General features: G+C 35.5%; 2 protein-coding genes across 2 annotated transcripts; one reads left to right on the top strand and one right to left on the bottom strand.

Annotated features, from left to right (window-relative positions):
• Window positions 1-816: 816 nt before the first annotated feature.
• On the bottom strand, window positions 817-3,693 carry LOC143585441 (F-box/FBD/LRR-repeat protein At1g13570-like). Its single transcript, XM_077067232.1, has 5 exons — window positions 3,612-3,693; window positions 1,686-2,319; window positions 1,504-1,611; window positions 1,258-1,410; window positions 817-1,175 (listed from the first exon to the last, which is right to left on the bottom strand). The coding sequence occupies exons 2-5, from the start codon at window positions 2,286-2,288 to the stop codon at window positions 888-890; spliced, it is 1,152 nt and encodes a 383-aa protein (XP_076923347.1). The 5' UTR covers window positions 2,289-2,319; window positions 3,612-3,693; the 3' UTR covers window positions 817-887.
• A 5,062-nt stretch (window positions 3,694-8,755) lies between these two features.
• On the top strand, window positions 8,756-11,397 carry LOC143587419 (uncharacterized). Its single transcript, XM_077068721.1, has 3 exons — window positions 8,756-9,330; window positions 9,431-10,587; window positions 11,039-11,397. The coding sequence occupies exons 1-2, from the start codon at window positions 8,757-8,759 to the stop codon at window positions 10,546-10,548; spliced, it is 1,692 nt and encodes a 563-aa protein (XP_076924836.1). The 5' UTR covers window position 8,756; the 3' UTR covers window positions 10,549-10,587; window positions 11,039-11,397.
• The last annotated feature ends 201 nt before the right edge of the window (window positions 11,398-11,598 follow it).

The following is an 11,598-nucleotide window of genomic DNA, read 5'->3' on the forward strand; positions in this document are numbered from 1 at the left end:
TGTCTAAACTAAAGGCTCCTTAAAATTTAAACACCCTTCAATAACTTGTGAAAATAATCATGTGATGAGGTTGAATAATGGGATTGGATAATTCATTTCATAAATCATAAAGATAGGGGACAATTTACTAACATGTTCATTTAATGTTAGTGGTCTCGTGCATGTGAGATGTGGGCTTTTGGCCCCTTGGAGGCAAGATTGGTGGTGACGCTTGAATCTTGATGCAGTCCTTTTTAACTTCATTAGTATATCTTTTTAACCTAGCAAGTGTTGTAACCTTTTCTTATCTTAAACAGGTTCGAATGAGTTAATCCATCCAGTGACTATTTGATGAAAGACGACTAAAGAAATCCTCTAGACCGATAAAACGACACCATTGAGCTCACACGACTCTTTTTTACTCAAGTTGTAACCGTGGATCATTAATCTTAAAGAAGTCGTTCCTTAAGGTAATTTAGCGCATATAATAGTGATAATTTACAGTTATAAAAAAAGTTCTTTTGTTTCGTTTCAAATTATTGTGTTTCAATTATATACTAAAGTGAAAGAGAGGCATATACAACAACTATCTATGAACATGTATCACGTTTTTGGCAAATTCCACGTTTTGGATTTCATACGGCACTAATCCTTTATAAAAATCAAAGGGATTTTGGACCAAAGGAAATAGGTAACATGACCAGCAAGAGGAGATACACGAGTTGAGTACCAAAAACAATTAGCCTAAATAGTGACAATGCAACTCGTGATTAATTTTGGCTATACACGTGACGAAAATACTTTAACAAATTCAAGTTGCAAAAGATCACAATTCTCCCATATGAGGTAGAAACAAAATAGTTAATTAACAGTCAACAAAACCACCAAGTGCTACAAATGAGTGGATTTCAACTAACACTAAATTTTACTGTTGGTGATGCGCACGGGGAGCATAATATGATTTGTGAAATCTGCAATTTTTTATACTTAGCAAGCCAATCCCATAGGAGTATTCCCACCTTCTTTAGTACAGGTGACTTCGCCAAAATAAGCTTCACGAAATTCAACTCATTATACGCATCGCTAATATGTAGAATCTCCAACTCGTTAAGAGGCTCCAACATAATATTTGAATAGTCTTTGAATGTAACTGAGCCCGTCACAGATTTATCAAACAAGTCATCATCGACGCAAATCTACACCAAGTGTGCTGTGAGTGTAGTTTGACATAAGAATTAAAACAAATTGAAACGTTGAATACAGATTCTTTTTATTTACCTCTAGCTTAAGTTTCTCGAGGTTTGGGGAGCTTCTAATCAAAAGAACAAGAAGAGGTACCGCATATATGTGCTTAAGCCATACCCATTCCATAGACAAGTATTTCAAGTGGACAAATGTTGTTGGAACCTCTTTCAGAAGTGGACGAAACAACTTCAACCATATACAAAACAAACCTTAGTAATAACTAATTAGAAGACCAAAGTAGAATCAAACATATACCGTGTGGATTTAATAATTAATTACCGAAAAGATGGAAAACCAAATAGACAGATATTCAATGACGGGCAAACACTCGATGAAATCAGCAATGGTGGAATCTCCACTGACATCGATAGTTCCATGATCACTCATCTGCAAAGATTATAATACTTAGGTAAATTGTGAACGACCGTGAGGAATAACATTTTATTTTTTTATGAACTTACAATAGCCAATCTCTTAAGTAATGGGCAACTTGATAAAAGACGCAAAAGTGCTTTTTCACTGGTCCATGTTTCTTGCAAATCTAAGGCTGTAAGGCTACGAAATCCACTGGATGATGGTTGATGGCAAAAATCACAGCAAGTAAGATAGACTTCAGTTAAATGATGTAACGAGAAGAAAGATAAGGGTAACGTATACCCCCCTCTAAAGTCAAGTTTTAATATTTTGACATTATTGTTCTTCAACAAATGAAGTATTATATGGTCGATCTCAACACATGAGCCATCTACTGCCATAGAAAGGGTGAACTCATAAATTGGACCCTGGTGCATTAACAGAACTTGGTATATAGCATAAAAAAGTTTACACCTCTTGGTCATTACTCTCCTGTTACTTGGATGGTCAAACGTTTGCTCCAAAACAGAATATTCAGCCCCATCTGTCGATACTTCAAACGTATCCTCATTAAACGCAAGTTTAGGGATATTGATCCAACGATACCTCCATTCCCTAGAGAGGATACTTGTCCTTGCTGCCTCTTGAATCGGTAGTAAACATAAAATGGTTTCTATTACGCCTATAGGAAGCTTGCTGATTAAGTCCATCTTAAGATGTACTTGTTGGCTGCAAAATTACCTGCTCTGAAAATCTATTTAAGATAAATCATTCTTTAATACACAAGCACACAAAAGAGGCATGGTACATAATAGCTGAATTTTAAAACAATACAATGCGGCAAACTTGCTACAACTTTCTAAATCAAACATAGCAGTTGTCATTTGATCATTATGAAGGCATAGAAAAATAGTTCATGTTAACTTCAGAACATAAAAAGAAACAGATATAAAGGTTCCACAGTAAAATCTCCAAATGTATAGAAACAAAAAAAATATAATAATAGGAACAATGAGACTACTCATTACACTTTGAGTAGCATGATGATGTAAGCTTTAATAATAGAACCGGACAAGACCCTGTTCAAGTTCGTTCGTTAAGCTTTTATCGGCCAAGCGAACGGTTCACAAACATCTAACCGAACGCAATTTCTTGTTCGTGTCAGTTTATTAGGGACATGAACTTGTTCGTGAACACAAAAACATTAGCAAACAAAAACAGGCGTAGATGTACATCAACAAACACATTATCGAACATTCACGAACACATCAGACATGACCTTTGTAAGGGGGTGTTTGGCCTAGCTTTTATTTTTTTGCTTATGCTTATATTATAAAGTAGCTTATAGCTTATTTTCTATTATTTGATAAGCTCCTTTTAAGTGTTTGGATTAGCTTATATTCAACAAGTTAATTATGTGTCTTAATAAGTTGTTAAATCCACAATTTAATAATTTGTTAGAGTAATAAGTTGCTTCAATAATTACTAATTCATCACCAATTGAGGGCAAATAAATAACTTACAACCTTATACAAATAAACTTCTTTAAATAAGCTAAAAAACCATCTTCACATAAGCTTCTTCAAATGAGCTTATATAAGCTCATAAGCATAAGCTTAAAAAGCTAAACCAAACACTATAAGTTGAGCTTATTTTGTAAAAAAAGCTAAAAAAGCTATAAGCTTTGTTAAAAAAGCTAGGCCAAACACCCCCTAAGTGTTAGTTCATTTGTTAAATGAACAAACATAAAAGAACTTCCCGCCGAACAATTCGCCAGAGTTCGGTTAGTTTACAGCCCTATGTAGGCATCTAATCACCGCACCAAATGCAACAAATAACGGTAATGGTATACTTACTTTGTAAGCATGTAAGTCCTCATAATTCATTTAAGGATTAAGCAGACTAAATGAAAATAAATGTTTTCAAGGTATCAATTATTAAAACCAAATGAAATTACATAAAATTACCCAAATCCAGAAATCAACAACGCTGTATAATATTTTATGAGAACAAATTGATATGAACGAAAATACCTGTTACATTACTGATATGGCGTATGTTATTTGGTAAGCAAACCGGCGTAGAAGCAGCAAGCAGTGAACCAACAACCACCGGAACAGGGCTAGGGTTCAAACTGATTAAGGGGATTTTTGGCCAAGCTTCTTTCTTCTTCTTTCTATTTTTAATTGTTTGGATTACCTTATATTATATAAGTTAATTATGGGTTTTATAAGCTGTTAAATCCATCATTTTTTAATTTGTTAGGTTATCCTTTATGGTGGGGGCTTCAAAGCCCCTCCACCGTGCGACGTCAGCGCCACGTAAGCACCAAGGGCTTCGAAGCCCAACCCCAATGATGTCCCGTTATGATTTAATGCCCCAAGAGCGCCCCTATTATTTATTTATATATATAGGATTTGGTTCTTTTCAGAAGTATTTTTATAGCGAGGAGTGCGAGAAGTTAATTAGACCAATCAAAAATTTTCTTTTTTATTTTTTGATTATTTAAATACATAGGTATTTTAGTAAAATGCTAGTTATTATTTTTTTGGTAACTAATCACAATTAATAGTAAGTTACAATTCATTTTTTTTTTCATCTTTAATTATAAACATAAGTACTTAACCCCACCAACTAAAGTTGATATCGCCTCCTCCATCTAAATTAATATCAAGCTTTAATTTCAAATAACTCAACACCATATTCAATTTCAAGATACAATTTCAAATTATGTTTGTAATTTAAGAATTAGGAAAGGAGTTCAACCAATATCTATGTAGGCATGTATGAGTAGGATTGTTGAATATATTTTTAATTATCACTTCACTTGGTATATGTAACATGTTTTAATAAGATAACGATAAACACCAAAATCAGAGATAAAAAAACAATATACCAAACACCGTAACATATTTTAAATAACATATAACACTTAAAACACTTGACCAAAACAATATAACATATTTTATATAAGATAAACAATTTAATTAATCGACAGTTGATTCGTTTTCTTTGTTATCTTCTTCTCTCTTCTTTTTTTACATGTGCAATAATCAAGATCGTTAATATACTTAAACCATGTGTGAATCTTTTTGGTTTTTTTGCTTGGGGGCTGATCGTGCAACAAATACAAGAACCTTTATTTAGTATTCCTTTTGGTGCAGTGACTAAGATGGTATCCATATCATCACACCCATACAAATCTTGAATTATAGAGGACTTCTTGTTATATCCTACACACACACAAAAGACAATTCGTAACGTTCCCTACATATAATAATGACCTGAACCAACGAAGATATTAACGATTCATATAAGTAAAATCATCCACAGTGAACAAAACACATACACAACAATTCACCAGACACCAAAACCAACAAAAAAAAACTTCAAACAACTCTACACAAATCATCCTAAAATTTTTACAGCCTAACATCATACAACAACATAGCATATAACACCAAAACCAGTATAAGCCTACACAGATCATAAGCCCATACAATAATCCTACACAAAATACAATCATGACATTACTAACATACAATAAACAAACCGTATACACGAGAAAGTCAGTGAACCTACATTGTAAATAACCAACATACACAACAACCACAGTCACCCCTACACAAAATACAATCTACACATCACCTAAATAAGCAAACCCAAAAAAACAAACCACATACACAAGAATTTAAGTTAACCTACACGGTAAACAACCTGCATACACTACAGTCACCCCTACATAATAAACAAATTATGTACACAAGAGACTTATTATCTCTACACATAAAACAAGAAAAATATTAACTACTTCAGCATACACAGAGCGCAGTCAACATAATATAGTTATTTCCTACACACTCTACGTAATCCCTACACATTTCAAAAATATAATATACACACCTAAATTATGCCATACACAAATAACATAGCTATCTAAATGAATAGATTAGTTATCTAGACAGTTACATTCTGCTAAAAACATAACATCCTTCATAAGCTCCTTAGTTACATACACATTGTTAATTACTACTCAAAACCTTGTCTGACTCATACTCGAAAGGGTTAGATACACACATTATAATTTTATCATACACAATTAATAAGCATCCCTACACAAAATAACAAATACATATAGAATTTCATGGTAGATACACATCAAAATAAGTCACTCGCCATGGTATTAATACCTACACAATATATCTGTAATGTATCCATGAACATACATACAAACCTAATATGACCATACATAAAAAATAGCAGTCTACATCCTTAATTCCTTATCAAGTTATAAACCCTAAAATTACGAAAACCACAATCAACTTACTTACAAAAAAAACCTATTTTTTTACTCAAACAATAGAGGTATTGAATCGATTATGAATTTTTGTACCAGAAAACCCTTACTTAAACAAGCTTCCATTAGTAACTTCATAGCCTACATATAATCATATAAAAAAAACCAATAAACCACCAACACAAAAACAACAAAACCTAAAATTGATGAACATACCTTCAATACTTTGTGCAGGGTTCAATCCCACTAGCATTCGAGAACCCCCAATTCCACTTCAAAACCAATGTCGTTCAATTGAGAGAACATCAATTGCTTCTTATACTCAAGGAATTGAAATTAATCGAATTTAATTATGACGATTTAGTGTATCAGTTGGATAAATGAAGAAGATTTCGTGCCTCAAGCCTTGTGCAAGAGTTATAGAGTATAACCAGGGATACATCAGCCGTTCCATTTTGCTAGCTACACAAGATTTACCATTATGCCCTTTCAAGCAATAAAAACCTGGTTATAACTTATTGATATTTACTAAAATGCCATGTTGTAACATAAACCATTGATCTTTGTAATCAATGGTTGTGATTTACTTCTCGCACTTTTCGTTATAAGATTACTTCTCGCAAGATCCATCCCCTATATATATATATATATATGCATGTGTGTGAGAGAGATGGAGAGACCTGCTGGAAGGGGGTCCACACATTTCACACATCCGCGCCGACCGTTTGACCTTAGTTGGATCGTGCCCCACCGCGGTGTTCCGCGCCCACCACACCCCAAAAACCATCCCAACCAAGCCCCATAGCGACCAACCTTAGAGTAATAAGTTGTTTCAATCATTAATAATTCATCACCATTTAAGACAAATAAGTAACTTACACCCTTACACAAATAAGCTTATTAAAATAAGCTAAAAACCATCTTCAGGTAAACTCTTCAAATTAGCTTATATAAGCTCATAAGCGTAAGCTTAAAAGGCTAAAACAAACACTAAGTTAAGCTTATGTTGTAAAAAACTTAAAAAACTATAAGCTTTGTTAAAAAAGCTAGGCCAAACACCCATAATCAGTTGTCCTTTTTTTTTCTGGCTAACTTTTTACTCAATCAAATTCATTTACAAATTAAAACTTTTGTATACACTAGACGTCAAGAGGGTTTGATCGATTAAAATGTAGTCTATGTATTGCCCAACATGTTTCTAAACTTTACTCATTAAGAGGCATCTTTTAAGTGAACCCGTCCAATGAATTGGGATTTCCCTGGGACAAGCGTTATAATGAAGAGTATGAGCTTTAAGAGAATAATTAAGAGTCCTTGTAGATTGAGCTTCAAGAGAATGATTCGGATTTCTTGCAGAATGAGGGACCGATTCAAATTTAGCATCTTAATGGAATCAGTAACAGTCTATCAGACAACCCCTTATTTGGAAAAACCTAACGGGTGGGGTGGGGCGGGGCGAGGCAACCGGTTCGCGTCGAAGCGGGTCATTTCAAAACATAGTTAACATCATGATTGAATAAGTCTCTATGTGCTCCAAGTTGGTCGATCGGGAGTTGTGAGTACTCGGAATTATTCGACGAGTACCCAGCCTAGGCAGGAAGAATTCGGAGATTACTCGTCGAGTACTCGGCTCTAGGTGCAATATAAACCATGGTTAATATGTATTGTGTAATATATAAAATTATAGTACTTTGTACCGTCTAACTTTGCTAGTTGTTTTCATGCATACCTTACACTATCCTGATGCATACTAATGGAATCTAACCTCGTTATTGAAAAGCTCGTTGGCGGCTAATAAGTCGAATCTTGGAGTTGTTGTGATACATTTTTAAAGTTTGGCTTAGGGCCGACGATGAGACAAAGTTTGGATTATTAAAATCCAATATCCATTCTTTATATCAAGAACATAAATATACTAATGTAAAAAGTAGTATCGATTATCAATGTTGATATTGGTATTGACTAGAAGTTAAGTATAATTGAACAGCTAATATAATGTTTACATTAATATCTCGTACTACATTTTTAAAGTTGTTTTTAATTCTGCATTATATGATTCTTTTGGGTTTAAAACGTGATGGGCTTTTAGGTTTCTATAACTTCGTCTACTGCACAGGACGTCATTGTTTGCGCTGTTGAAGGTAAATTTTTGGTTCATTGACAAAACTAGCTAACTTTTGCTTAATACGCTGTTACTATGGTAATTGTATGCATAATTATCGTGTCTTTGTTATTCGATGTGGTATATATAAATGCCATACTCAAGGGCACGTTAGCCATCACCATCTGGTTTGATAGTATCGAGCAGACGAGCACCATACATATGTAATTTGATTGGTCAAGTAAAATTCAATATTTCATTACTTCCCAAGTGCTTACGATTATTTTGTAAAATTGACCAAATTACACTTTGAACTAAAACTTACCAAAATAACACTGGCTTTCATATTTCGTCTTCGTAGGGTAACATTATTTGGCTTCAATATAAACACTCTTAGCGTCTTGTCATTGAGTTACCTAAGACTTTATTCGTTGGTCGTTGATAAAAAAAATATAACACAAAATATATCATTTAGTTAGCTCCGGATCCAAATGAAGCCCAACATAACAAAGCCCAGAAAATCAAGCCTGGTCAACAGAATCACCCACAATAATCTCCATTTACCACAAGCCCACGCGTCTGTTACGCTTAGGTTAAATTCAGTCACGCGCTCAACATCACGGTATACCCACCCACCCTGCCTAAAACCCCACATTATAATACATAACAATATAACATACCATACATAAAATACATACCTTCACTTTTCTCCGTTCTCTCGTGCCTCTCAATCCTTCCCTTTCATTCCACGCCAAACTCACCTCTCCCAAAACCCACACCATGCATTCCACCACCCTCCCGCCACCATCTCCCGCCGAAACCCTAGACCTAACCACCACCCTCTTGTCCCACCTCCTCCCAGCCACCTTATCAATCCACTCTTTCCCAGGCCGCTGGCAGGTTATCCGGTCCAAACTCGCCACACTCAAATCCCTAATCTCTGAACTCTCTTACCTACCTCACTGGTCGGAAAACCAACTCTTGTTAACACTACTCCCTAACCTCTTATCCACCCTCGGCCGTGTTCAAACTCTGTGTGAACGATGCAGTGATGTTAATTACACTGCCGGAAAGCTTTTGATGCAGAGTGATCTCGATATGGCTACTGGATGGCTCTCTAATCAGCTTAATGACCTTGATTTGTTGCTACGTTCGGGTGTTCTTCGGCAGTCTAACGCCATTGTCCTCTCGCAACCGGCTCCTGGATCTGCTAAGGAGGATTTGAGCTTGTTTATTAGAGATGTGTTCACCAGGTTGCAGATCGGTGGTGTGGAGTTTAAGAGGAAGGCGTTGGAATCGCTTATTCAATTGCTTGTTGAAGACGAAAAGGCTGCCACATTGGTTGCGAAAGAAGGTAAAATTACAATAAAGTTATATCAGGATTATGATTCATACGAATATTAATCTAAACTAATTATATAAATCGTGATATTGATATAACTCTATTGTAATAGGTAATATCGGCTATTTGATTAATCTCTTTGATGTAAATGCTCACCGAGAACAATCGGTCACTGCGATATCTATTCTGGCATGTGCGAGTGATCAGTCAAGGAAAACGGTTTTTGAAGAAGGCGGATTAGGTCCATTGTTGAGAATCGTTGAATCCGGATCGCTTCAATTGAAGGAAAAGGCGACTATGGCCGTAGAAGCAATAACCGCTGATCCGGATAACGCGTGGGCGATTTCAGCTTACGGAGGTGTTCCTATACTCCTAGATGTGTGCAGGTCTGGATCGTTAACCGCTCAATCTCACGCGATTGGAGCTATTAGAAATGTGGCTTCAGTTGAGGATATTCGGATCTCGATAGGCGAAGAAGCTGGTGTTCCGGTGATAGTTGGATTGCTTGTATCCAGTTCTGCAGCTGCGAAAGAGAAGGCTGCGAATTGTATTACAATACTTTCATCATCGAGTGAGTATTTTAGGGCTTTGATAATACAAGAAAAGCCCTTGCAAAAGCTGTTACAATTGCTTCAATATTCTTCAAATCCTGACACGCTAGAACACGTATTACGCGCAATTCACTCGCTATCGTCATCCGATTCGGTTAATCGGTTATTATCTACATCGTCTATGTTCATAACTCAACTATCCGGACTCATTTCGCTAGGAAGCTTCACTCTACAACAGATCTCAGTCTCAATTTTAGCTAATTTATCAATAAACGAATCGAACAAGCGAGCGATAGCCGGATGTATGGGATCTCTAATGAAGCTAATGGAATTCGCTAAACCGGCCGGTTTACAAGAATCGGCTTTGAAGGCTTTAATTTCTCTATTAAAGGTTAAACTTAACCGTAAGGATTTCGTTAAGGACGAGAAGAATATGATGAGATTGATCCAGATGCTGGATCCGATTAACGAATCGGTTCCGAAGCGGTTTTCGGTGGCGATTGTGCACTCGTTGATGACCGGAGGAAGCAACGGCTGCCGGAAGAGACTAGTGGACGCCGGTGCACAAGGCTATTTACAGAAGCTGAGTGAATTGGAAGTTGCCGGAGCTAAAAAGGCGTTGCATAGACTTTCCGGCAACCGGCTGATGCATATATTCAGCCGGACCTGGAGGGAATAATAATAAGAATAAAGTCCACTAATACCCGCCAAGAAAAAGGTAAATTAATTTTGGTTACAGTTTTTAATTAAATAATAATAATTAACTTAAAAACTTAAAAGTGTTAGACTACACGTGTTAGTCGTCTAATCTGCCAGCTAGGCTTAAATGCTGACGTGGATATTAATTTAGTTTAGTATAGAATGACGAAATTAGCCTTTTTGTTGACTGTTTTGATTCCTGAAGAGCATTTAATGTGAAGTAAAACCCCACAAAAAAGCCTTTGGGAACATATATCACGTGGTGGGCCCATTTTCGGTGGGTCCGTTGTTTGTTAATCACTCGTAAATGTGCTTTCACATGACTCTTTCGTTAATTCAATCCGTGAAGTTAGATTTCGTGAACCAACAGTGAAAGTACAATCACCAATGCATGTGTTACAAGCTATTATTGCATGAAAACCAATTTTAAATAAGGGCAATAATAACTTAAATTTATGTTGGCTTTGTAGGAGGCTTGGTTTGGACTCATCTAACTACTGGTCTTGTTAAAGAAGCCAAGTACCAAAACATCTTGGTAACAATCTACTTTATCTTTGTCCTATTATATGAAAAAAAAATCCCAAAAAGGATTTATTTAGTATTATACAAAAAAAACTACATAACAACGGTGTGGATGCGGTTTTTAGGGAGTATCCTCGTTTTTTTTTTCTATTAGTGATTATTGTTTGTTTTTTTATTTTTAATATACGTTAGATGAGGCTACTTGTTTTTAGTGTAATGGCCAATTCTGTAGTTAGAAAGTGTGAATGGTGTTATTGAGTTTGTGTTATATAAATACTTACTTTCATATCTACTTGTGTTATTCTCTTTTACTTTTTAATAATAATTACATTTGTATAAAGATGTGGGCGGTTTTGGATATTGTGACGGGTCGTTATCGCTAGTATTGTTTTCAGGACGGGATCTTAGTTCTTGGATTTTAACAATGTAAATGAATGATGATCAAAATATAAAGTAAGAGGAATGAACGGCGTAATTAAAGGATGGTTTTGCATTTAGGCAAGGGACA

This window comes from Bidens hawaiensis, unplaced genomic scaffold, assembly GCF_021521415.1.
Source record: "Bidens hawaiensis isolate Kalapana, Puna unplaced genomic scaffold, B.hawaiensis_p1.1 tig00001575_1, whole genome shotgun sequence".
Taxonomy (NCBI): Eukaryota; Viridiplantae; Streptophyta; class Magnoliopsida; order Asterales; family Asteraceae; genus Bidens; species Bidens hawaiensis.

What these genes read in the sequence shown, in the direction of transcription:
- LOC143587419 (XM_077068721.1), top strand. Translation starts at nt 8,757, where the DNA reads ATGCATTCCACCACCCTCCCGCCACCATCTCCCGCCGAAACCCTAGAC. An exon ending in CACATTGGTTGCGAAAGAAG is followed by an intron (nt 9,331 to 9,430) that starts GTAAAATTACAA and finishes CTATTGTAATAG; the next exon opens with GTAATATCGGCTATTTGATT.
- LOC143585441 (XM_077067232.1), bottom strand. Translation starts at nt 2,288, where the DNA reads ATGGACTTAATCAGCAAGCTTCCTATAGGCGTAATAGAAACCATTTTA. An exon ending in TACTTAAGAGATTGGCTATT is followed by an intron (nt 1,612 to 1,685) that starts GTAAGTTCATAA and finishes TAATCTTTGCAG; the next exon opens with ATGAGTGATCATGGAACTAT. An exon ending in TCGAGAAACTTAAGCTAGAG is followed by an intron (nt 1,176 to 1,257) that starts GTAAATAAAAAG and finishes CACTTGGTGTAG; the next exon opens with ATTTGCGTCGATGATGACTT.